The sequence below is a fragment of the Meles meles genome, chromosome 17 (assembly GCF_922984935.1).
Source record: "Meles meles chromosome 17, mMelMel3.1 paternal haplotype, whole genome shotgun sequence".
NCBI classification, from domain to species: domain Eukaryota; kingdom Metazoa; phylum Chordata; class Mammalia; order Carnivora; family Mustelidae; genus Meles; species Meles meles.
Window position 1 is genome coordinate 29,661,868 of NC_060082.1, and position 27,049 is coordinate 29,688,916.

General features: G+C 37.0%; 1 protein-coding gene and 1 long non-coding RNA gene across 5 annotated transcripts in view; one reads left to right on the forward strand and one right to left on the reverse strand.

Moving 5' to 3' along the window:
* Positions 1–200: 200 nt before the first annotated feature.
* Positions 201–27,049, reverse strand: part of CAMSAP2 (calmodulin regulated spectrin associated protein family member 2) — a 110,501-nt gene continuing 83,652 nt past the window's right edge. For 2 of the 4 annotated variants that reach the window (XM_045982645.1, XM_045982643.1), the window contains 12 exons: positions 26,793–26,932; positions 18,450–18,543; positions 16,741–16,834; positions 13,849–13,928; positions 13,502–13,571; positions 10,918–13,120; positions 8,463–8,599; positions 7,769–7,989; positions 6,474–6,546; positions 5,657–5,772; positions 3,774–3,892; positions 201–3,123 (listed from right to left, as the gene is read on the reverse strand). In XM_045982645.1, coding sequence (XP_045838601.1) covers positions 2,818–3,123; positions 3,774–3,892; positions 5,657–5,772; positions 6,474–6,546; positions 7,769–7,989; positions 8,463–8,599; positions 10,918–13,120; positions 13,502–13,571; positions 13,849–13,928; positions 16,741–16,834; positions 18,450–18,543; positions 26,793–26,932 — 3,653 coding nt within the window. In that variant the 3' untranslated portion in view covers positions 201–2,817. Of the gene's footprint in view, positions 3,124–3,773; positions 3,893–5,656; positions 5,773–6,473; positions 6,574–7,768; positions 7,990–8,462; positions 8,600–10,917; positions 13,121–13,501; positions 13,572–13,848; positions 13,929–16,740; positions 16,835–18,449; positions 18,544–26,792; positions 26,933–27,049 lie in introns of all 4 variants that reach the window. The other 2 variants (XM_045982644.1, XM_045982642.1) reach the window with 1 other exon arrangement.
* LOC123927790 lies at positions 13,899–16,818 on the forward strand. The gene is made up of 3 exons (XR_006815544.1): positions 13,899–13,935; positions 14,896–14,964; positions 16,696–16,818. It is a non-coding gene; the product is annotated as an uncharacterized LOC123927790 (long non-coding RNA).

The following is a 27,049-nucleotide window of genomic DNA, read 5'->3' on the forward strand; positions in this document are numbered from 1 at the left end:
AAGCACAGAAAGTTAGACTTTTTAACATTGCCTTAAGTCGGTATTCAGACAGTGTCTAATACTACCAAAAGTTGCCTCTTGTGAATATTCAAACTGTTACATTTAAACATAGGTTAAGAGGTAGGAAAGCTATAGGATGAGTTTACCCAAGTTCAAATATTAGGGAAAAAACACACTTTATTCAAGAAACAGAAAAGGAGTCATTTGGTGCCATGCTTTTATTCAAATGAAAGGGGAAAAACTACACTGTACCAGGAAATAGCAAATATGACAGTATTTTACAGCACAGCATCTTAAAAAAACCTGTAAGCAGTGCTCTAGAGTGGACAGGTAAGCACACCATACACTGTACATTGCCCCACAGTGTCCATGAAACCATAATTAAAAAGTTGAATTTGGCTTTAAACAGCCAAATAAAAACCGTAACAGTCATTCTAAAACAAAATCGAAAAGTCAAGAGGATTAAAAGCTTTCCAAAGCTGCATCAAATAGAATTTGACAGGTTGCGCTGGAAACCATGACAGGTGTTTGGCAAACTTAACTGAATCATCATCATCATCTTTGACCTCTAATGATGAAAGCACCAGTGTGTTTCAATAAGGTTGATGGAAATCTCTAGACTTTATGCAATGCCATAATTTTCATTTGTATAATTTTTAAAACATAATTTTTTTAAAAAGCTGCACCATAATAAAAAAATCTGCACTTAAAGAAATATATCCATATTCCTTCTGTATTAATAAAGTAAAATATACTGAGAGCAATGAACTTTTGTGGCAATGTTCACATTCTACCTTTAGACATTATGGACATTCATTGTTGGACACACATAAATTTAAGAAAGGGTGGTCCTACTTAGCTTTAAATAATTCCTCCACTGTCTCGCATCCAATTTTTAAAAATTTAATGGCCAAGTAATATCACAAAGATGACTGATTTGATAAGGGAAATTTGATTAAAAAGAACAAATTTAGTAATGTAAAGTGCTTATTAATTCTCCTTTTGACTATTACCATATTTTGATTAGATTTGTTTTTTTTTTTTAACTAGGCTTAATCTAAACATGTATCTGACAATCATTTCCTTCTGTGATAGAAACTGTTGTCTGAAAGGTAAAATGTGCAAGTCCCCATTCTTAATATTCATATATTATATACACAGTATGTATACACTTAAAATATAAGAGTTACATATCCTGGTCTCTTACATGCAAACAGTAGATCACAAATAGTTTTGAGCTACACATATATCTTGCACAGGTATTGGAAAAAATCTGTGAAATTTTTTTTTACAGTTTTAACAAATATACATAAATATAAGAACATAAATTACAGTAAAATATTGACAGCATTTGAAAAAATGTTGATAACCCAGATGCACTGATGCCTAAAGGCCTTATAATAATAGAAAAGTACAGTTCAGGGACATCTCATTCCTATTCTCTTTTAAAATAAGTAAATACATCATATGAGATATTAGTTATTTCTCTAAACAACTCAATTAGAGAAATGTATATATTTTAGTCTCACTTCCCACAAAAGAAAACCAACCCCACATCTCATTTATGATACAATACTGTCTCTCCCCTCTACGTTTACACAGTTGTCACAACACTGAAACATAACAGGGTCACATAATCATTCAAGTCTTTTCCTGAGAATGAAGTTTTTCCCCAACTAACCCTCTGATATACATTGTTAAAGGAACAAAGATCATGTAGAGAAGATTTCAAGTGTGTACTTTAACCTAAGCTGTTCCACTTGAAAAGAATAAAAAAAGAAACTCAATATAAGTAAAATAATGTGAAGCTATTTTAAAATTAAAATGTAGCCCTTTGTACATGTTTAAAAATTCTAAATATAATTTTTATATCAGTTATAAATATAATGTAAAGACCTCTAGAGAACTTGTGGCAGGAAGTCTTACATCTTCAGATTGAAAGACTACTCTCAAAGTGTCCTTCACTTCTGCCAGCTTATAAAGTGACTTACTTTAAAAGAGATAGAAAGCCTTTTTTGTTAAAAGAACAATCTAAATTATTCTGAGTTGGCCAGAAGTGGTGTAAAAACAGCACTGATTTAATCAGCAACCTCTTAGAACATATTCTTGGTTAAGCTCATGTGATTTAAAGCGAACCTACTAGCAGCTCTTTACAATACCTCCTCTTATTTAATAGAGAAATGTTAATACTTGAGTGAATAATAAATACAGAATTGTAAATACTTAGAATAATTCTTGCAAATGCTCTAACACCATTAAAACATGAGGGTTATTGTAAAACTAAACACTAGTGTTTCTCTTAGCATCATAAGAAAGGTGTGAGTTACCTCTGAAGGCGCATTTCCTACGCTTGCGGTCTCCACATGAAACGAAATACAAAGGTATCTTAGATTAAACCCCCAGGAGAGAAAAACAGCAAAATAAACCATCCGAAGACAAGCATGTACATTAAAAAGGGAAAAAATAAAAGAATAAAACACATAATTTGTCATCTTAGCCTTATTTCAATCATAAGTCCAACTAGTGTCCATGAGAATTCAGTGCTTCAGTGTGTCTCACATCAAGCAGGCGAACCCGATGACAGAAATCTCCATTTGTGAATCCGAACGTTTCCTTCATCACTTGGACTTACCACCTACGTGCGACTCTTCCGCAGTCCAAAATGCTGTGGCTCACGTTCCAGTTGTTCGTGACAATAGAGCTTAATGTTCAGGTGCAATTAATAAAAGTCTGTTGGCAATTAGAAAGATTTTCTATAGCAGGAAAGATGAAGTGCAAATTTACCACGAATGTTCTGAAGCAAGTATTTCCCAACTCCTATGCTTTAGTGGGTAGAAGTTTTTTGGGTGTTACTGGTCTCTTCGTCTGCCATAAATGACTATGAATGGTAATCGCATCAACACTGGCAGATAAAGTTTTAGCAGGTATGTGGCTAAACTGTTTCCTGTCAGAATTATATTTGTAAAGTCCCTCAATCATTTTTTTAGTGATAGATTTAGGGCCTATCCCAGTCAGTTTATTAATTTCTTCAGTTTCTGGACAGTAAGTATACAAAGACCTGAATTGGCAGCCTGAATCCCGGAACAAGATTAAAAAGTTGTTGGCATCTGACTTCTCCATTTCCTTCAGAATAAAAACAAAACAAAACAATAAAAACTCTTAAACATTTCACTGTATAAAATTTATATAATTGTTTTACACCTATTTTGGTCAAATATTATGACAAGATTCAAATTTAAATTGGAGAACCAAAATAAAATGTGCATCATAAAAGCAAAGTACACTTTAATTAACAATGTATGCAAAACTTCACTTCTGAGGTGCTGTTGGCTCTCTGTGGATATTATTATCCTGCAGGAAGACATGAAATGCCTGCTAAATCTTGACCTTAGTCAAACAACCACTAACAAACCAGGTCCTGATTAGCAATTTTGCAATACAGCCTCATTTTTAAAAAGGAAAACTACCGTACTTAGATTTATGAAACACAAACAAGTAGCTCTGGGCAAGAAAAGAACTTACAATTTTATATTATCTGAGTCTATGCTAGGCTTAATTAAGTCTGCAGTCTTCTAAAACGCCATTTGAGAGTGAACTAACTCAGTCTAAAGTTAAAACATAGCTACAGATCTTCTATATGCTGTTGAAATCCTAGGAGAGGACGGTACTTTCAAGAGTACCAAGAAAGGGTACTTTCTCTTGAACTGGTAGCAGAGAAGACTCCTATGATTTTAGAATGTTGCCAAATTTAATTTTCATGCAAACATACTTACCTCCAGTATCTTTTTCTTCTGACCTTCATTTACTTTTCCAGCCAAACAGCAATGAGCTAAAGCATTCTGTATTATGTGCTTATTGGATTTTGCACTGGGTTCTTTGTAGAGCTTTGGTCCTGTGGTAAGAATTTAGGAGCAAAATAAAAATACCATTCCTAAGTCAGAAATACTACTATGTTTAAATGATATAATTGTTCCTATGTTGAGGAAACACTAACAAAAAAACCAAAATCTGTGCCTAAAGGCTATTGAGTGCTGTACTCCAACCAGAACATTGTTTTATCCATACAGGGAGACATCTTAAGGATGTTGCCAAGACAGCTCTGAGACAGTGGTGCTGGAAATCAGATGGGGCTGTAATTGCCACACTGTCTGCTTCACCCTCTTTCTCAAGTCTGCTAAGGTTACTGGTGAACTTAAAGCAGAACGGATCCATGAGTAATTACAGCTTTTAAAACGACCAGAAAAAGCTTCATCTTTTTCTTCATCCACATATATGAGATTTTTAAGCATTTTTCTTTAAACCAATTCTACTCCTCAGTCTGCCAAGCAACAGAAGCACTTTGTGTCATTTTCCTGGAACACTCCTAATAGGCAGTACAGTACAACCTCCGTACTTCGTACTAACTAAACTCTGTCCTGGAAGGCAAGGATTGTCCTTATCCTCCATAGTGAGCCAAGAAACCAGTTTTCTGGGTGGGGGTGGGGGGCTGGGAGTGGAAATTAGCCCTGATGGGCAGCATTTACCTCTTTCTGTGATACCAATCACTCCTACCCTGGCTAATATCAAACTACCAATGGTTCTGCAGCTTGCGTAATTCCTGAAAATTTACAAGTTCCAAGAGCCCTATGGTACGAGCTAACCCAGCACACCACAACTGTGTAGCTCTACGTTTGAAACAGTGCGTGGCAAATATGCTTGTTAAGTGAGTTTACATAGAGAAGCAGAGGGAAAAACAAGGAATTGCCATCTAATCCCTGGCATTAAAGGCTGTCCAACTGGCTACAGGAGGAGTGAAGTACACGTGGGAAGTTAGCAAGTTCTAACCTCCTTAGGCCTTCCTGGGGCTTCCATGTCCAGTGGGTCACCCGCAGACGGAGGCAGTCTCCACTACCCTGCATGTTCTCCTATGCCTTTCCACTTTTGATCCCAATGGCTGCTCACATTTCTTTCATTTTCTCTCCAACCTCATTTCTTTACAAGCGTCTTAAACATTCTGTTCTTAAATTTGCTTTTGTTTCAGTAATGCCTACCCAAACAAAGGCTGGAAAAGGATCTCATGTGGGGCTGGTACCTTCCTGTATCCAATGCATTCCCCTCAGCTTTTAGAGTCCCTTCATACTTTGTTGTTGTTGTTGTTGTTGTTTTGTAGGCTATACGTGGGGCTCAAACCACAGCCTCTAGATCAAGAGTTACTCGCTCCACTGATGGAGCCTGCCAGGTGCCCCCTGCCGCTCACATTAATGCGTTCAGATACCTGAAATCCCAGTGTTAGAGAGGCCTTTGTGGATTCTAGCCTTTTCTCAGTACTCAGGACCCGTGTATAGCTGACAGAACCTCTCTAAAACTTCTTCAGACCCAAACCACAGCACAGACATGGTCAGTGTCTTCAAGTAGGTGGATGCGGTGTAAGTGATACTGCTGATTTTGTTTAGAAATTGATCTCAATTTACCCGGGACAAGTCACTACCTCCCTAAGTGAACCGTATCACTCAAACTGACCTCCCTGAAAGGGACCATCTGCACTCAGCGTTCTTGTTCAGATTCCCCAGTGTCTAGACCAAGAAAAGAGCCCATGAAACTTTCATTATTTATAGCCTGTATTTGTTCTCATGACTGTGTTAAATTAAAACATCTCCCTAAAAATACGGACCCTGACCTGTGTATTCTGTTCCAGAAGCCACTGAAGAAGTTGTTGATGCATTTTCCCAGTCCTTCTCCCCATTTCGACTGCCACAACGACTTGGAGACAAGAAGCCTTCTACAGACTCGGATCTAAATGGTAAATAAAGTATTTTTTAAGTTTCAAGCAGAAGAATACTTGGGGGTAAGAAGGGATATTTGTTAAAGTACCAACCAAAATCAACCTAGAAGCTTAAAAAATCAAAAGACGGTTTAACTGCCTTATTCAAGCTGTACAACCACGTGCCTGGACGCCACGGGCACTCCTTACCTACTTGCTCACTGAAAGGATGAATGTTTTTCTATATGAAAACTGGCCATTACTGCAACAGGATGTTGATGCAAAAATCAGGACTCAAAACTCATGCCTGTCACTGCACACATTCTCTTTCCACATGGGTATTACAGTGTGACGTAATGAAATAGGGCTTTCAGTTTCTAATCTACATCTGAGAGAGACAGTGCAGAAGGGATCCTTCCCAAGTTAGGCAGCCTACTTGGGAATTATTCTAGGAGAAAAAAGTAGAGAGACTGGCACTTCTATAGACGATGCGCTATATCTGCACACTATGATTTTACCAAAACCGTGTCAGCAATTACTGTTAATGTTTTATATTTTACAAAAAGTACCTTATCAAGGTCAGTAACCCTAAAATCCTAAAAGATAAAAAAGTCAAACATGAATAGCCTCAGCAAAACTATAAAAATTTGTGTTATGATTCATTCATTATAAAATACAAGATAATTGGTGGAAACATTCTTTTCTGTGAAAAATATTCAAGTTATGGATTTACCTTGGTGTCCTCTTGCCTGAATGCACACTCTCGTTATCACCTGTGTTCAGTGATGCCAAAGAAAGGCTAGAGACTGAAAAAACACGATAAATTCGTGATCCTGAATGAAAACAAAATTAGAAATTTAAAAGGAGCAACTAGAAAAGAGTCTGTTCATTAGATAACACCAGCATATGAAAACTGAGCTTCTGTAGGTTTTTTTTTTTTTAACTTTTAATCTAAACACATAATATGCTTGCATGCATATATGCACAATTTATTTAAAATTAGCAGTGGTACCTACTTTTAAGAAATAATGATAAAACTAATTGCTGTTAGGATTTATTCCTAAAGGAAAGTGGTAAATGAGACATTGATATAACTGTAAGAAAAAAGTTAACAAAAGAAGTTAAGAATAAAATATAGTTAGGGATATCCAGTTCCTATGTGGGAAATTAATTTACTAATTTTAGCCAGTACTGGGTATCAAAAAATTTTGTTGGCTAGAAAAGGCAGAGTTCTCTTTAAACGGTCAATGTTATATTATTTTTTCTCAGTTTTAGAGTAACTATGGGAATTCTCTAAAACTTCCCACAGGGTTTAGTTTTAATAAAAAAAAAATTTTATTTTTATTTTTTTTTTCTTTTAAAGACTCTATTTATTTGACAGAGATCACAAGTAGGCAGCGAGGCAGGCAGAGAGAGAGGGAAGCAGGCTCCCTGCTGAGCAGAGAGCCGGATGCGGGGCTCGATCCCAGGACCCTGAGACCACAACCCAAGCCGAAGGCAGAGGCCTAACCCACTGAGCCACCCAGGCGCCCCAATATATATATTTTTAAAAGTGAGTATGTGTGCTAAATTTTAGGATACATTCTCTCAACTCCAAAAATTATAGATTTGGATGTTTGACCATTTCTGTCTTAAAGAAGGGATTCACGAACTCTTGCTTCTATATTCCTTATTATACCAATGTGTTTCTTATGTATTTCTGTGCACACAGTGTTTATCCTTAAATGGACAAGTATGGAAAGGGTACTAGCGATTCCGAGAGATAATACCCGAGGGCAGAGTCCCTGATAGGTTAGGATGCATTCTGGATGCCTCAGCACTCACACTGGCTCTACTGAATATATGCATGCACACATAACACAGAAGTCATAAACAAAACTACATTTGCTCATTTTGGTTTTCCAAATTAGGAGCATGCATCATCTCAAATTGTGGATCCAATTTAGCATACCAAAGCACAGTCGAGTTAGTATGACAAACCAGGCTGGTGTTTTTTATGAACAGACTCTTCCTAATAAGCTGTGTTACCTGGAGGACCTTTTATTGGTGTTTTGGGAGACTCGATATGATCTCTGTGAATAGATTTTGGGCGCTGTTTTTTTTGTTTTGCTATTTGAGGACGGGGTTTAATTACTGTATCCATGTCTTCCATTAGTTTCAGTTGTTTTCGCCTCATATACTCCTGTCTGATAAATTCTCTGCGCGCTCTCTCATCTTCCTTCTTCTGACGCTCTTCCTCAGTTTTACGCCTGGGAAACCAAATGGTTGAATTTCTTACTGTGCACACTAAAGAAACCAGATACTGGGAGTATGGCTTTGATGCCAGAAGGGAGAATTATTATGTTTCAGCACCTTGGGAAAAAATGGTTTAAAATTCGCTTGAGATAATTTAGATCATTAAAATATAAACATACCATTAGTAAATGACTGCTTTTTAAAAATATGTTTATGTGTAAAAACCAGTGAAGTTATCTTAAATTAATGTTTCTGGAGAACGTTACTTTGAAATGCCTCAAACTCAGGATAAAAATGTACAAGCAACCAATACTTTGGGAAAATAAAGCAACTCGTACAAGCACCAGAAATCAGCATTAAGTCAGCCGTCTCCAGACGCTGCAAACATCTGACCAAGGGGGTGAGGGCCCTGAGGAAGCAGAGCCTCCAGTACTGCCGCCCGGTGGCTCTCGGATCCAGGGCCCGCATGGCCAGACAGAGCCTGTACCTCGTTTCCTCTTTCTTATGTTCCATCTCTGCTTCCAGCTGCTGTTTCCGAAGCTGAGTCTCCTTCTCCCTCCGCAGTCGTTTCTCCAGCAAAGCTGCTCGTTTCATTGCCATATCATTCTCTGCTTTTTGATCATCCTAAGCATGGATTTCATGGAAAAACGTAAAATGCTGTGGGCACCAGTACTCTCATTTTCAGTTGTGGTTGCATTATCTAGTCATCCTTATTCCAACCCCACCCTATGCGGACACGTTCCAGAAATGAAGAAGGAAGAAGTGAATCAGGGGCGCCTTGGTGGCTCAGTTGGTTAAGCAGCTTCCTTGGGCTCAGGTCACTAAGCGGGGAGTCTGCCTGTCCTTCTCACCCACCCCCTCTCATGCTCGCTCACTCTCATAAAGTGGTAACAGTTCTATCAACTACCAAACGACACTTAAACTTACTTAAGTACATGTTTCAAAACCTAGGAAGTTTGCAAAGAACAACCATAAAAAGGAAGAAAAAAAAAGGGCAGTGGTTTTTCTGGACCCTAATAAATAACTTAAAAGTACGGAGTTCTCTCTTAGTTTTAAAAATTGCGTTCAAAGTAGGGCACCGCGCTGGCTCCATCGGAAAAGCAGGCGACTCTTGGTCTTAGCGTCATGAATTTGAACCCCACGTTGGGTATGGAGATTACTTAAAAATAAAATCTTTTAAAAAACTGCATTAAAATTGTATTTAACATACATGCTCAATAAAGGAAATTCAAGTGAAAGTACCCAGAAATTAGCTCTATGGTTATATAGTAGATAAACCACTGCCACGTGACAGAACGGACCCCAAGCTTCGGATGTGCGCCCTGTTTCACCCTGAAGCATTCTCTCCCTTCCATTTGCCCTTCTCTGCAAGGAACAGGGGTACCTGGGGTCTCTAAATTAGTAAACTATCTATTGTTTACAGTAGCATTCTATTAAAAATTAGTCAGTTTACATGGTTAAGAGACAAAATATGACTTACATTCAAATTTCTCAACTTTACAAGGGGCTAACAGGCAATCACCCTCTGATCAACTTTAAGTTACAGATTTCCAGTATTAAATGACCAAAAGTAAAACTAGTGATTGTAATCACTTCAATGTTCTTGGGTTCTTATTCCTGTAAGATTGCTGTTGCAATTTAAAAATCTTAAATTATAAATATAAAATCTTACAAATTATATTTATAAATTACAAATAAATTATAAATTATAAATGCTGTTGAGTACTGTCTTTTTTCCTCTGTATTCAAAATTGTGGAGCTAGACAGGATCAGAGATGATCTTACTTTAGGTCCTTAATTAAAAAAGAAACATGAGTAATAGAGCCACATGTTTCTGATTTTTTTTTTTTTTTTAAAGATTTATTTATTTGACAGAGAGAAATCACAAGAGAGGCAGGCAGAGAGAGGAAGGGAAGCAGGCTCTCCGCTGAGCAGAGAGCCCGATGTGGGACTCGATCCCAGGACCCCGAGATCATGACCTGAGCTGAAGGCAGCGGCTTAACCCACTGAGCCACCCAGGCGCCCATGTTTCTGATTATTAAAAAAAATTCTTTCCTATAGGTAATCTGCAAAATACAGGAAAACATAAAGATGAAGAAAATGGATAATTAGAATAATTTAAAAATATTAAGCTTTTTTTGTTTTTCTAGTACCTATGATAAATTTTAAGAGCTTGACCACCAAGAGGTAATACTGTTCAGTATTTGTGTTGGCTGGCTACAGTATCTAATATCAATATTGAGATTAGGAGTCTATGCTAGACCTTTATCCAGTCCTTTCAAAGGAGCTATTTCTGTTCAAACTATGTATGTTATTTTTAAATGTTTCACCTTACCAGATTATCTGGTCAATTTTTTTAAAAGATTTTTTTTAAGGATTTTTATTTTTATTTATTTGTCAGAACAAGCAGGGGGAGCAGCAGGCGAGGGAGAAGGCGGCTCCCCACTAAGCAGCAAGCCAGATGCAGGGCTCGATCCCAGGACCCAGGAATCATGGCCTGAGCCGAAGGCAGAAGCTTAACCAACTGAGACACCCAGGCATCCCTTAAAATGTTTTTCAAGAAACAAAACATATAAGGAAAGAAAATTTTTAAAAAAACCCAAAATATACTGACAATGCCAAATTATGTGCTTTTTACAAACTGACAACTCTTTGAAGAGATCCAAACAGCTTCACATTTTTTTAAAGGCTTTTATAAAAGCAAGCAAGAGAGGCAGAGGAGTAAGAACAGCATATCTAAACGTGTACCACGCCCTTGGTGAGGGGAAGACTGTTCAGAGTGCTTGGGTGTTAGTACAGTCCACCAAGGGGAGCCCCTAATGCACTTCAGAGTTAGTGGCAGGCTTGTAACAAAAGGGGCTACTACTAAAAGAGGCAAGCACCTCAGCTAAAACCAAACCCATCGAATGATGTTGCCCCCAAACAATGAAGATTAGTATTACCTTAAAAAAGAATCCACAGCATACTTTCTGGTCATCATCAAATTGTTCTTTATCACTTTCTCCATCGTATTTTTCAACAGCTACATCAGCCTTTTCAGGAGGTTTCAGATCTGAGAGGGAAACTTCAATCAGATTAACGTTTTTAGGAGCAGCCGGAGGGAAAACAGGTTTAGGAGGAGGCTCTGCAGGCTGGTTCAGCTGGTCCTCATTTGGCGTCAGTCGGACGGTCTCTGTGATAGGCTGAGACAGGACTTCGGAAACCGTTGACTCAAGAGGCTTAAGCTCCTTTTCTTCCAGGTTATGCACATGCTGCCCTGCGGGCCCTTTGGATTCCAGTTCCTCCTTTTTAATTTCTTCCTTAGGTTTGGATTCCTTTAACTGAGGCTCTCCGTCATCCCCAAAACATACAAATGACCGAGTCTGAATAGGAACTTGACTTGGTGAAAACCTCCGTAACCGAGGAAGACTATCCACAGACCGAGGGGGCGTCAGGGTTCGATTCAAAGGCGTTATTTTTAATTCATTTGGCCTAGGAGTCCTTTGATTTTTAACAGAAAAAGATGTGCTCTTCCTGTTGGAAGACTGTGGGGACGGATGGGTAGGACGGGGAGCGTCTGAGGAGAAGGGCGCAATGGCTGACGACAGGCCTGCCTGCCGGGAAGGTTTAAAGTCTCGGATCTGTTTTTGTGGAGAGGGCTGAGGAGGTGAGATCACCCAGGACTGCTGCTCCCTCATCTGCATCAACATCTCCTGCTGAAGTGACAAGCGCTGCATTTCTTGTTGTAGAAAATGGAGAGATGAATTTAACTTCTCAATGGACTTTGTGTATTCTAAGATCTCTCCCTCGTTTAAAGTGTCCTCCGAGGGGCTTGCCAGGTTCCACTGCTTCTCTGGGTCAACGGGTGTGGTTGGAGACTTCAGCCATTTGGCCTGAGGGTTCTCCAGGCTTTCCTTCAGATCTGCCAGAGACTTACTCCTCTGTCCATTAGCCTTCTGGGAATCCTTTTCTTTGGCTCGATCGGTGTACACTTTCTCATCCTCTGCCCCGGCTGCTTCCTCTCGAAGAGGGGAAATGCCGTCCCCTCTCTTTTTCACCACAGTAAGAAATGCCGTCCTTCCCATCTTCTGCCTCTGCTTAGTGAAAGCGGCCTCCATCTTCTTCTTCTGGGCTTCTATCGCACGCCTCTTTTCTTCCAATTTCATCCTTAGATGCACCATTTCAGAGGCCAACAGCTGGGTGGTGTCCCGGCCTTGTGGAAGGCCTGCTTCTTCTGGAATTTGTCCCCAAGCAACCACGTGTGGAATATTAAGTTCAGAGCCTTCTGGTGTAGTTTTCTGAGAACTGCTCCCGCTACTTTTCCCATCAGTATGATTCAGTTTCCTGAATTTCTGTTCAGCAAAGCTGGTCATTTTAACTCCAGAACTAGAAGAAGCACTGCTACCTGGCTGAGACTTGGTACTTACAGTACTTGGACAAGGACTCAAAGCGTCTCTGGGGTTGCTGGTTCGAATATCATAATCCTGAAGAAATTTGGAAGCATCGTCCATGTCAGAGTCTAAGCTTACAGTATAATCTCTCAAAGAAGAATCTTCATCCATAGTTTCAGGGATGTCTTCTGAAGGAACGTGAATTCCAGTGTCTACTTCAGTATTGTCAGTTATGGGACTCAAGGCACCTTTTGTATCAGTTATGTTATCAGGACTAGACTGATTTAGCTTGATGTTTGAATTTAGGATACTCATTTCCTGGTTATGAAGAAAGAAGCCATTAGCAATGTGGTCTGGCTGAGATGTATGGGGAGATTTTTCAGTATCATGAATTATTTGTAATGCTTCTTCAATGCTTGGTGTTTCAATCTGATTGCCAAACTCATCTAGAAGTACTCTATTTTGTAAAGCTCCATTTGGAAGCTTATAATGAATATTCTCGTTGGAATTCAGTTCATTTGTATTAAGGGGCGTGTACGACTTGAGGCCACTGTGAGAGTCTATATTAAGTTCTTCTTCAATGCTTTCTGCTTCCTCTTCTCCATTTACTGGCTTAAAGGACAAATTTTTCCTAATATTTTTAGATACACGATTATTGTTCAAAGTAAGTCCTTCATTACTAATAGAACGAGTGATTCCTCGGTTTGGAGTGGATTTGTGTACAGTATTTTCTTTATCAAAAGAAATATCAAATGAAACTCCATGCACTGATGATCTAAAAAACATTTGAAGAGAAAATCCTTAAAAACACCCAGAAATTATTTGATACCCTTTAACAATTATTTAAATTTGTGTTTCCTTTCTTTTCCCATTTTGCATAATCCTGTTGTACTCAAGGTAAGCACAGGGCTACTGGGCTACCTTTAACATTTAACCCCTCTGAACACTCAGTCATCTGCCTACATTGCCCTTTTCAAAGTGAGGTAATAATTGCAACTTGGCTATCAACAAAATAGAATTACCATTTCTTTCTCTTTTTTTAATTACTGAAGTATAGTTGACAATGTTATATTAGTTACAGGTGTACAATACAGCAATTCAATAAATAGCATTTATGGATAATGTGAATATACTAAAAATAATTCCCTTTGTTTACCTTTTCTCTTTGGGCCATGTCCCTATGAAACCATCAACATAGGACATAGATGAAGACCTTCTAATTCCTCCTTCAAATGTGAAAAAGAAACAGTCATTGAAAGTATATAAAAAATTTTAACTTACAGCTTAACAGATTTCAAATATTTCAGGAGTCATTAAGAGTATTAAAAAGTAGGTATATATGGAGAAACAGATAATTCTATTAAGAAAAACAAGCACAGAGGAACCAATCAACCTTTTAATGTATATACAACACTTTTCCAGAAAAAAAAAAGACCTCATATTTTTATTTACATTTATTCTCAATAATTTCCCAGTTAACCTAGGTTTTTTCAAAAATATTACCTGAAGCTGAAGAATGAGCTTGGGGGCGTGAATGTCTAGAAGGCAAATGATGAGAGTGCATAAAGGCAGCTCCTTCCCCACTACAAGGTAAAATAAAAATGTTTTAGTACTTTTTCTTTAATATAAACTTTGCACAGAGGCTGAAATTAGAAACATTATCACCTCTGACTCTATGAGTATATGTATCTCTATGTATTTTATGTCTTTTAGTCAAAAAGCCCCAAATCTTTTCATACACATCTCAGCGTCCTTGTGAGATAAGATATGGCATATTATTTTCATTTTACAAATAGAAAAACTGAGAAATAAATAAGTTAAATGAAAGTCATCAGCTGGAAATACTTAAATCTCCAGAAACTACAGGTAAAATAAACCCTTATAAAAGATCCTCACAGCTTCCCTGCTCATGGACCTGTGTCTGTACATCTCTAAGAGTTACATCAAAGTTAATGTTAATGTATTGAGCTGTACCTTGAAGATCTCAATGCCTATAATGATGTGAAGCTTTCCTATTTCTTAATTCCACCCCATTCGAATTAATGCAAGGGATTGGGTAGTCTGTTTCTTAAATTATCATGACATTTGGCCCGAATTTAATTTTTCTCCAACTTTCAAGTCTGTTGTAGCCTACCTTATAGTCAAGTGCAGAAGTTACACATCCCCACCCCCAATCAGCTGAGCATAAACTGGGGAACAGGAGTATGTAGTGACTTTTGTAGTCTCCCTACAGATCACATTATCTTTTGGCTACTGTAAACTGAGAACATGAACAAATCAACCAAAAGATTCAAATGAAACAACAATCTCCTGTTCTTACTATTTAATGAAAGCTTGACCAGTAAGCTTTTCTAAAGGCAACAATACCTGAAGAACTTGCATAACCTTGTTGTCTCTAAAGCAAATGCTTATCTGCTTCCATGTGCCTTTCCCCCTAAACTGCTCATATTTTCAGAGGACTATCAGGGAGTACTCACCTGCCCCCATCGTATCTGTTTATGTTATCCCTCCCTCTAAAATCACTGCCCCTGTTCTACTCTCCTGTTACAGCTATGAGAGGAGGCTAATCCTGAAGATACACAAGTTAATAATAAAGATATATTCACTCTTCTTCTCCAGGTAATGGCTAAAGTGTTTTAAATTCCTATTAATTGCCACAATTTTATATTTGCATAGAAAATTTGATCTGGTGTAACTGCTGAGCAGGTTAGTAGTCAAGTATGTGGATTAGCTGCTACAAATGTTTCTTGCTTTGCCTGTCTTCTTCATTTGTTTGCCCCTCATAACTACATTAGTTAGGGACACTCACATTTGTACATGTGACTGCAGTTTTCTCAGTTAAGAGTGGAAGCTTTGGACTCCTTCCTGAAAAGTTCTACAATGGGAGAACTCCAGTGGACCACATGGAGACTTACAGAAATGAGAGGATTAGTAGTATCCTAGAATGACAGCTATACAGTGTCTCTTCAAGGAAAAGAATTTAGACATCCATCTGCTAGGAAAAATGAGTAAGAGCAGCCACTGAGATGTCTGAGAAACAGAAAAGAGAGGAGTCTTCCAGAGGGCCTGAAGACATTTTCCAGTGTCAGAAATGTGAAGAGTGTCCAACTAAGGTTCCTAGAAATAATAACTGTGGGATGATCTAGCCTTGAAGCAAAAAGTTTCAGAGATTTTAAAGATTTAATAGTATAGTAGTCATAACCTAGACTACTGAATGTTTTCTAAATTTTCAAGGAAGACATCACTATGTAATAAACCCAGGAAAACACCAAGAAAATTAATATAGAAAAAAGTTTCCCATTGGAAAATACAGAGAAGCTCCTAGATCAGCAATATCCTAACTTAACCTCTTTTTGTAAAATCTGAGGCATAGATACAGAATAGAAAAGTTAATGGAAGTAGTAAAAAAAGCCACAGTAATACATCAGAGGATAAGTGAACGAAAATGCTTTCTTAATCAGTAGGAAGTAATTTACAGACATCAGCCAGTCCAGAGGTGAGAAGCCCTACAAAGGCAGTGAGAGTACCGTAAGGGTTCTGTCAATGTTCCAGTTTTAGACCCATTAGCACCCACTTGAGAGAGAAAACTTCGTAAATGTGTGAGGTGGGTGACAGCTCAGAACAAGTTCATATTTTTATGTTAAGCCAAGAATTCATAAAGAAAGTACTTTGAATTGCCTGTTCAACAATTTAAAAATGTATTTTTAATGGATCTGCTTGGATTTCTAAAACGCCACAAAATACAATTTTAAACTTAAAAAAAAAAACAGATAAATTAGGGAGTCCAAAGTCAATATAAATTTTAGGTTCTAATAAATATACCTAAAATGCTACTTACAGGATCTGCTGAAAAACATTTTTAAACAAACTAATGTGTCTATCGTATGTTTGGGTCAGAAGTCAGGATTATCCTGATATTAAATTTTTATTTTCAGTTCAGTTCCTGATATTAAGAACTAAAGCATCACATATAAAGATTCAGTATTACAATAAACATTCTATTGTGATCTTTGGTTAGCTACAGTAACCAGCAAATAAAATAGCAGGGGAAACTACCTCAAAGATTAAAAAAATTAAAAAAAATTAAAAACCCAGATAGAAATTTAAAATTCCCCCCGCTCTATCATTTAAGCAGTTCTCAATGATAAACAAGTTCTACGGCAAAAGTTTGGTTTTAAGCTTATTATCTGAACCTCAGAACATATTCTCCCATTTTTGAGTATGATTGATTCATAAAAGCCTATATATGAAACATCTTCTCTGTGTAAATTCAATTACATTTATGTTAAAACAAGCTATAATACTGTAAGCTAGTTAAAAACTAATGAAATTTTATTTTGATTTCATTAGCAAATGGAATGGAAACAGTGAAAATGAAGTCATTCTGGACTCTACCTTGAAGTGAAGTCAGAACTACACGAACTATCCAAGATGTTTGTTTTGGCCACATTCAAGACAGGAATTGAAGGCATATCGTTCACAGGTTCAGCTACAATAAAAGATGCAAGCCTCAAAATGATGTATTTAGCATGTTTCCACCATTTCAAGAATTTCCATTTTCCTTTATTATAGCATATGCAAAATTTTCAAAGGCAAAATTTAAAACTCTTCTTGAAGTTCTGGTTGAAAAAATTCACTTGATTAAGGCTAATTAGGGGGAAGGTAAGGGGGAAGCCTAACATAAATATAGATATTTAAAAATAAATCTGAGTGTCTGATTTTGCTAAAGCTTTCACAGAACTTCAGTTACATATGGTAATTTTTGTTTCTTCTTTTGTATATATGTTTCTTTATGAAATAGTTGATATTTTGGTAATCAATTAAGAAAGAATTTCACTGGTCAGTAATTAACCCCCCCCCCCCATAGAGTTATTTTTGTAAATAACTCTGGGGAAGACTCCATTTACATTTTGTCTTTGAGACCTAATGTAATAGCTGTTGAATATTTTGAATAGTGGGTTTTGCAGATAAAAATCACAGAACACAATGTAAGTGAAAATTCTATATTAATTGTAAAAAGTTGTACAAATATGGTTTATGATAATTACTGAAGACACCTGACTTTATTACATGGCCTTAGGGAAGGATCTTAACTTCTCTGTAGGTATACTTTGATACACAATGGTTCAATAATCAGAATCTGCCCTAAGCAGTTTAGAGATGGAATAGATGAAATACTCTTTATTACATAGTTCACAGAATTTTGCCTGAGATACAGTGGAAGCAAGCTCATTCTACTCACTATAGTGACATGCCTTTCCCTTGACTATATATTTTTTCCTCCTTCCTGATCTTTTTCTTTTTTGTTTTGTGAGGGCGAGGAGATAGAGGAGAAATAAGAGTAATGGTGAAGAACAATACAAAAATCTGGAGCCAAGGAGAGCAGCTAAGTGGTTGGGATGCAGGATAACTGTGTTTTTGTTTCACAGGACAGCCACTGGCAGCAGAAGCAGGGGTCCTGTAGTTATGCTGGAAGAAAGTTCTTTAGAGGAGCTAAACTTGTGCTTAGAATCCTTTTCCCCCAATAGAAATAAACCTCTCGTTTCACAATGGAAGCCAAAGGAAAATTTGTTTTAGAGAAAAAACAGGAAAATTTTTTGTTCTTTATTTCTAGGTATCTTTACAGTAACCCCTTTGTTTTGTAATTTAGTTTTCTTATTATGTGCAATCAATAAATCATGCTATGTAATGATCATAAAACATACCAGGCTTAAAAATATGTATATAAACCTTTTTATGGTTTAAAGGTAAATTCAAATTGAAGATTAAAGCCAAGCCATCATTTAAATGGAATCTGGGTAACAATATTAAAAACACAGCATCTAACAGGGAATAAAGCTAGAGATGGGGCTAAGAGAGGCAAAAAGAAGAAAGCAGGCAAGGAGTTGAAGCTAAAAATTCCACAACATAAAGCTTCAAATTCAGAGCTGTTCTCTCCTATATCATCTGTCTCACAAGCAACTTAGTAGCTTTAAATATTAAAATATTCAGAATTTATAAGGCTAACAGCTGTTTTATAACAATAATAAGATTCCCTCAAACAGAATAACCAGGAGAGATTAGATAAACGCTCCATTTTGTTTGTTTCCAGGAACACCTACTACCTCCTTGTGGACAAACGACTCGAGGCTGCACAAATGAGGGCTTCACAACTTCGAACCACCAGAAGAGCTCGGCCATGAACACCAAATAATTACTCTATGTAAGAGAGTTAAGAAAAAGAGAAAAATCAGTTAAGACTTGACCAGAAAGTAATGATAAATACAATTTTATTCTGTTTTACCTATTAAAACATAGGTTTAAATCTCATTCCTTCATCATTGGAGTATATCTACTCTAGGCTATTAAATCTGGGATACAATATTCACGCTTATAGGTAAAATTTATAATAGCCATTCAAAACTTCTTTCCTGCTTTTCTCTATATACCCAGAACAGTAGTCCAATTTACGTGGCAGGCATGGGTACTTCTAACCAGAGAACCTGAGATTATGTATAAGGCACCCTTCATCCAGTCAATACAAACAACTTAAACAGCCTCTGACACTCTGAAGAGTGGCTATCATTTAAAAAAAAAAAAAGGCTCTTTCCAGATCCCTAGAAATTTCTCCAAAACTTAATCAGGTATCTACATGCTTGATGATGCTAGCCTCAACCAGGCATGAAATAACCAAACGACTAGATCGTTATGGCTAATTATTAATAATTTTGAAATGTATATACAGAAACATTATATAATATGTCAACCTAACTTTGAAAAGTTATTAGGAAGTTAACTATGTCATTTGCCTTTTATGATTTATATTTGAAACTGTGAGTAATTTTTAAAATAGCTTAAAATTATAAGAAAAGACTGAGGGTCCTCAAAAGTATATTTCTAAAACAAGATTATATTTTAGGATGCATACATCATAAAAGCTATAAGCATGAAGAATTACTTTAATTGTAGGCATCTAGCAAGTTTAAAAATTAGCACTATACAAAATCTGTTTTATAATTACTTAAAATAATATGCCTTTAAATTTGGCATCAATAAAATTATCAAATTAGTATTTAATATGTGAGGTTTTATTTCATATTAAATTTTAGTTTTCAAAACTATCATTGGAAAGATGGGTGTTTTCCAATGCCATGCCTTCCTCCTACCTGTTTTTTTTTTTTTTTTTTAATTTAAGATTTATCTATTTATTTTAGAGAAAGTGAGCCAGGAGTGGGGGGAGGGCAGAGGGAAAGAATCTCAAGCTGATTCCCTGCTGAACAAGGAGCCCAGGGGCTTGATCTCACAATCCTGAGATCATGCATGATCTGAGCCAAAATTAAGAGCTGAGCCACCCAGGTACCCCAGTCCTACCTGTTAATTATGAATAATCCTCAAAGCTCTATACACTCTCATTTAGAGTTCATGTACTCTCTGTTTTCTCATATTTAAGCTGGTGACTTTCAAATATTTATCTTTTACCTGATGGTTCCAGAAGGCGATTGTGTATGTAGGAAGTGAAGGAAAGAGAAGAATCAAGGGTAAGTCAGGTTTTTGTCTTCAGCAACTGGTGGTACCATTTAATGAAACAGGAAAGACTGGGATAAATAGGTAGTGGAAGGAATGCTGAGTTAATAGCTTTGAGATAGTCATTAGACATTTAAATGGACTTGTCAGGTAGGTGTTTGAATGAAGGAGTCTAGAATGTTATAGAAGATAGAAGATAAGGCATAATGGTGAATAGAATTTGGTAGGTTTCCTAATTTCAGCATTTGCTTTTAACTATAAATTCCCAGAATACTTAAACATTTATAGACAATACATACTATTTTAAACAGTTGTTGTAATTTGTGACTTTTTTTTTTTTTTTAGAAAGGAAATGAGAATGCTTACAATCCCAAAGGCTGTGTTGGATTCCATCCCTGCTAACCTTCAGAAACTTTACATTCTTAATTATATGCTTTTCTCCTATATATTCTTCCCTTCAATTGAATCCTTCCTACTTAGCTTTTTAAACATGCTCAAATGAGAGCATATGAAGAGCTTTTCATATGAGAGCATATGAAAAACAAAATGCAACCTTCACTCAGTAAGTTTCTTCTCACTCCCACCTTCTTACCTCTTCTTAAACTTCTCTAAGGTAGACCTATGCTGACAATCTCCTTTCAGCCTTCTGGCTCCCTGATCCACTCCAGTCTGGCATCCAGGCACATCATTCCTCCAAAACAGCACTGGCTCAAGTCACCAGTGACTTACATTTGTTGCTAAATCAAACAGATTTTTCAGTCTTCATCTTACTTGACCTCCCAGCAGCATTTGATACTCCTGATGTCTCCTCCCCTCATTGGAAACTGCCATTCATGCCCACCAGCTACCAAATGACTCCCAAATGTATTAACTGGACTTACATATGAAGTGGCCTAGAGAGCATTTTCTCTTGGATATCTCAAAGGCACCTCAAATGTCTGGAATTGAACTGGGGATCTGCCCCACAAATCTGACCTTATTCCAGTTTTACCTGAATGAATGGCATCACTATCCCAGTGTGCACACCAGAAACCTAGGAGTCACTCTGATGCCTCCTACTTTCTCCCTCCTATCCAGTTTACCACCAAAGCCTGCAAATTTTGCATCCTAAATATTTCTGGAATCCGCCCACTTCTCTCCATCTTCATCATAATCACTCTGATTCAAACTGTTTTCAGCTCTTATTTAGAACACAATAGCTTTTTATTTGACTATTAGGCCAAACAAACTTTTGAAAATGCAGCACCCCTCCCCCCACTTCCACGGCTTTTGGGAAACTGACTATAGGCTACAGAAGGGTAGAGAGTACATAATTCGGTCTCTTTTTAATTTCTCCAGCTTCATTTAATACCACATTCTCCAGAGTTCCTCATTTTACCCATCAGACTATTATGTCTAGAAGGACAAAGATCATGCTCATCATTATATCTTCAGGTTTTTTAAAATTATTTTTTTTAAGATTTATTTATCAGAAAGTGAGGGTGAAGAGTGCATAAGCAGGGGTAGCAGCAGGCAGAGGGGAAGCAGGCTGCCCACTGAGCAGGAGGCCTGTTTACTGGACTCAATCCCAGGACCCTGGAACTGTGACCTGAGCTGAAGGCAGACACTTAACTGACTGAGCCACCTAGGCATCCCATATATCTTCAGTTTTTAAAACAGTTCATAATAAATGGCCAGTACATACTTATTGAATGAATGTATAAATGAATGAATAAATACATAACAAAAAAGATCAGTTGGCAAAATACCAAACTGTTGACAGGACAGGGAATATCTCTGGTAGTAAGATCATTGTGATTTATAATTTTTCTTTATATTTCTCTCCATCGGATAATTTCTAAACCCAAAGTGTAATATTATATTTAAAGTATTGGCCCTAGGTTCCATTCTATTAGTATAGTTAACTGAAAGCTGTCTCTATCTTTTGGAAAAACATTAACACTCAACTAAATTATCAACTGATACATTAATATTTTAAGGACCTCGGTATCTGATATCACTAAACATGAAAGAAATGGCAATCAAAACCACAATGAGATATCGCCTCACACCTGTAAGAATGGCTATCATCAAAAAGATAAGAGTAACCCTTGTATGTTGTTGGTGGGAATATTAACTAGTACGGCCACTACAGAAAAGAGTATGGCAATTCTTCAAAAAATTAAAAATAGGACTACTATATAAGGGGCACTTGGGTGGCTCAGTGGGTTGGGGCCTTGGCCTTCAGCTCAGGTCATGATCCCAGGGTTCAGGGATCGAGCCTTGCGTCCGGCTCTCTGCTCAGCAGGGAGCCTGCTTCCTCCTCTCTCTCTGCCTGCCTCTCTGCCTACTTGTGATCTCTGCCTGTCAAATAAATAAATAAATAAATCTTTTAAAAAAAATAATAAAAATAAAAATAGGACTACTATATGGATCCAGCAATTCCACTTCTGAGTATTTATATGAAGAACTGAAAACAGCATTGAAGAGAAATCTGCATTTCTGTGTTCACTGCAGCATTGTTCCCAATAGCCAAGATACATATGGAGGCAGCCTACATGTCTGTCAATAGATGAATGGATAGAGAAGATGTGGTGCACAAATACAGTGGAATATTATTCAGCCACGAGAAAGAAGGAAATCCTGCTATTTGCAACAACACTGATGGACCCTGAGGGCATTATATGCTAAGTAAAGTAAGTCAGACAGAGAAGACAAATTCTGTATGATTTCACTTATACATGGAATCTAAAAAAGCTGAACTTACAGAAACAGAGTATAGAGTGGTATTCACCAGGGACTGGGAGGCTGAGGAAATGGGGAGATTTTGGTTAAGGGGTAAAAACTTCCACTTATAAGTGAACTATAATCTAATGATTATAGTTAACGAGATATGTATTGTATACTTATAAGTTGCTGAAGGCGTAGATCACCACAAAAAAGAAATGGTAAATATGTGATATGATAGAGGTGTCATCTATCCCTGGTGGTAATCATTTTGCATACTTTAAACTTATACAACGTTGTATGTCAATTATATCCAATAAAGCTGGAAAAAATACTTCAGTAAGATACTGTGTTTGGCCACAAGATGTCAGCATAGTGAGAGAGTTTTCCCAAGTAACCAAATGATCATTTCTTTCTGAATTTATGATGATGAAACAGCAATAAATCTGTTACCATATTCCAGGCATGATACCAAATAAATTTCATTTAAAAACTTTCTTTTCTTTTGGTTAAAACAGTCATGCAACTACATATTAACATTCTTAAACAATTAAACAATGCAGAAGAATATAGATATACAGAACATGGAAGACAGGTAATCAAGTCAAAAGATGGGTAGGGGCGCCTGGGCTCAGTGGGTTAGAGCCTCTGCTTTCGGCTCAGGTCATGATCCCAGGGTCCTGGGATCAAGCCCCGCATGGGGCTCTCTGCTCAGCGGGGAGCCTGCTTCCTCCTCTCTCTCTGCCTGCTTCTCTGCCTACTTGTGTTCGCTGTCTGTCAAATAAATAAATAAATAAAAATCTTTAAAAAAAAAAAAAAAAAAGATGGGTAGAAGACATGAACAGACATTTCTCCAAAGAAGACATACAAATGGCTAACAGACACATGAAAAAACGTTCATCATCACTAGCCATCAGGGAAATTAAATTCAAAACCACATTGAGATACTACCTTACACCAGTTAGAATGGCAAAAATTAACAAGGCAAGAAACAAATGTTGGAGAGGATGTGGAGAAAGGGGAACCCTCTTATACTGTTGGTGGGAATGCAAGTTGATGCAGCCACTTTGGAAAACAGTGTGGAGATTCCTCAAAAAATTAAAAATAGAGCTACTCTATGACCTGGCAATTGCACTACTGGGTATTTACCCTAACGATACAGATGTAGTGAAAAGAAGGGCGATATGCACCCCAATGTTCATAGCAGCAATGTCCACAATCGCCAAACTGTGGAAGGAGCCGAGATGACCTCCAACAGACAAATGGATAAAGAAGATGAGGTCCATATACACAATGGAGTATTACTCAGCCATCAGAAAGGACGAATACCCAACTTTTGTTATCAACATGGATGGGACTGGAGGAGATTATGCTGAGTGAAATAAGTCAAGCACAGAAAGTCAATTATCATATGGTTTCATTTAAATGTGGGGCATAAGGAATAACATGAAAGATATTAGGAGAGGGAAAGGAAAGGTGAAGGGGGGATTTGAGGGGGAGACAAACCATGAGAGACTATGGACTCCAAGAAACAAACTGAGGGTTTAGAGGGAAGGGTGAGCCTAGTAGGTAAGGAGGGCATGTATCGCATGGAGCACTGGGTGTTATACGTAAACAATAAATCTTGGAACGCTGCATCAAAACTAATGATGTACTGTATGGTGACTAACATAACAGAATAAAAATAAAGTATGCTTTAACTACTCTCCCCCAAATCTTAATATCTCACTCAGAAGAAACCACTGTTAACAGTTCTGTGTTTATCCTTCTAATCAACCTTCTTCTATGCATAGATCTGCATACAAATAGAAAAAACCTTTTTAATATATAAATTACATCATGCTATAATGTTGCTACCCACTTTATTCACTTAATAACACTTCACTTAATAACTTAACAATTAACTTAATTGTTAAATTAATTGTAAATTGTTAAATAACTTAACAATTCACTTAATAACTTGGAGAGCTTTCTGGATCAACTCAACTTTAAACAGTAAACAGTAAAAGTTTAAAAGTTTAAACTTTAAACAGCTCAACTATATTAAACATTTTGTGTCCCTCCTAAGATGAATTATTTCCAACTATTAGTCTTAAAATATTCAATGGAAGTCAAACTCATGGTTCTAATAATTTAGTATATAATACAGAAAGTGACCGAAGCCTTTTCTGTAGACAGTTACCTATTTTTTTTTCTTCTTAATCCCCTTTACTTCACCAATCCTTCTACCCACCTCCCCTCTGGCAATGTATTAGTTTGTTCTCTGAATTTAAGAGTCTGTTGTTTTTTTTTTAAATTCATCTTTTTATTCACTCATCTGTTTTGTTTCTTAAATTCCACATTTGAATAAAGTTATATGGTATTTGTCTTTCTCTGTCTGATTTCACTTAGCACTATACCCTCTAGGTCTATCCATGTTGTTCCAAATGTCAAGATCTCATTCTTTTTTTATGGCTGAGTAATATTTGTGTGTGTGTATACACAACAACATCTTTATCCATTCATCTGTGGATTGACACTGAGGTTGCTTCCATATCTTGGCTATTGTAAGTAATGCTGCAATAAACATAGGGATGCATATATCTTTTTGAATTGGTGTTTTCATTTTCTTTGGGTAAATACCCAATAGTAGAATTACTAAATTTATTTTTAATTTTTTGAGGACCCTCTATACTATTTTCCATAGTGACTGTACCAGTTTGCATTTCCACCAACAGTGCACAAGGCTTCCTTTTTCTCCATAGCTTCACCAATACTTACTTCTTTTCTTTTTGATTCTAGCTATTTTGACAGATGTTTCTGTCAGTTAAATATGCCTGATTTAAGAAAATGTCTTTATATCTAGATCATGCCCAGACTAAGTCGATTTAAACATCAGGGCTATATATTATTTAATGGAATTCCAAGGTAAGCAACTTAAATTTACTCAATCTTATGTCTCAATGTAATTAATGAAATGAGTTCTTTGAGACTACAGAAGTAGTATTTAATTTTCTTAACAGGTGAGTGCCAGAAAAGGCATTAACAAGATATATATGGAAACAGTTATTTCATATCTTCCATTTTGATAAAAATGGCAAGGTAGAAGCCTTCAAAATAAATCAGTGTTTTTCTTCTGATGTGTCAGACAGTGGGGAGTGGGCCCATTCGGGGTCAATAAGAATAGTGGCTTATTTTAGAAAGGCCTTTACCTTTGGCTCTGTCTTCTACCTGTGGTGATCCATGGGTGAAGGAAAGAGAGATCAGAGAGTAAGAATGACAAGAACCATGAGGTACAAATATCATGGTAAGAGGGGTCCATTAGCAGTTTCAATTAAAGTTGACATTGAAACTATGAGTAGAACGATACAAAGTTGTTCCTCTCAGCCAGACTTAAAAAAAATCTATTATAAGATGATCTATCCTTGAAACTCTAAAGCAGAACTGGTAACCTTCAGGCAGGTCTGTAAGATATGAAGGAACTTCATAGCCATGAGCTGCTGGGAACACCGAGGTACTAGGTCACATCACAAAATTTTGAACAAGCGACTGCCTTTTAACCTGCAGCTCAGAAGCAGTTACGCGTGACACGTCTCTCTTCACCGCTACAAAGTAAGTTCCATCAGAACAGGGAGGATCTTGGTTTTGATCACTTAGTTATCCCAACCACCCCAAACATAACTAGGTGCTCAATAACTGCTTCCTGTCAGAACACAGTAAGCAGTGGCCCACAGCTAACAGACAGTGTGTGATATTCTGAAGCAAGGGGACAAATTCATAAAACTGAATTCCTTTTTAAAAAGGTTCATTTCCAGAGTATTTTAATATTTTCCTTTCCCTCTTTCTTTCTCTAGGTTTTGTCTCAATTCCCAGGACCTTAAGGGTTCCTTCTTCCCATATTCCACAGTCCTGCTGAATGCCAAAAGTGACCGGAACTTCCTTCATGCTCCCAGCATACCATAATAGCATCTGTCTAAGATTCACGTAGTGGCTTATCCTCTATTTTGCTAACTTTAGGACAACAGGTCAGTTTTGTACTACAACTTTTCAGTTTAGCTTTGTATTATGAAAGAAACCCATAGCACAGTGTATTAAAAACCTAAAATAGAAAAATAAAACTTTTTTCAAAAGCTTATTTGACTGATATTATAATTTGTAAACTTATAGTGACTATGCCATTTACAGATCTAGTTACATATATATTTTTTCAAAAAACTGAAAGCAAAACAAAACAAAACACCAAGAATCATTCAATTTACCTTTATGGATGAAGCAGCATACAGCATATCTTCCAGGGTGAAATGGCAACACTGGTTCAAATATTCTTGGCAAAATTCTTGAATCAGCTGCAGATTATACAGGCTATCAGCCAAAGACATGGTTTCTTTCAAACAAATATCTTCAAATAGGAAAAGAGCAAGGTGATGACTGTGGGTTAATTTGATAACATACATATCATTTTATAATTAGTGGCTTAGTACAGACACACATTTACGTGGATTCTGTTTTACATACA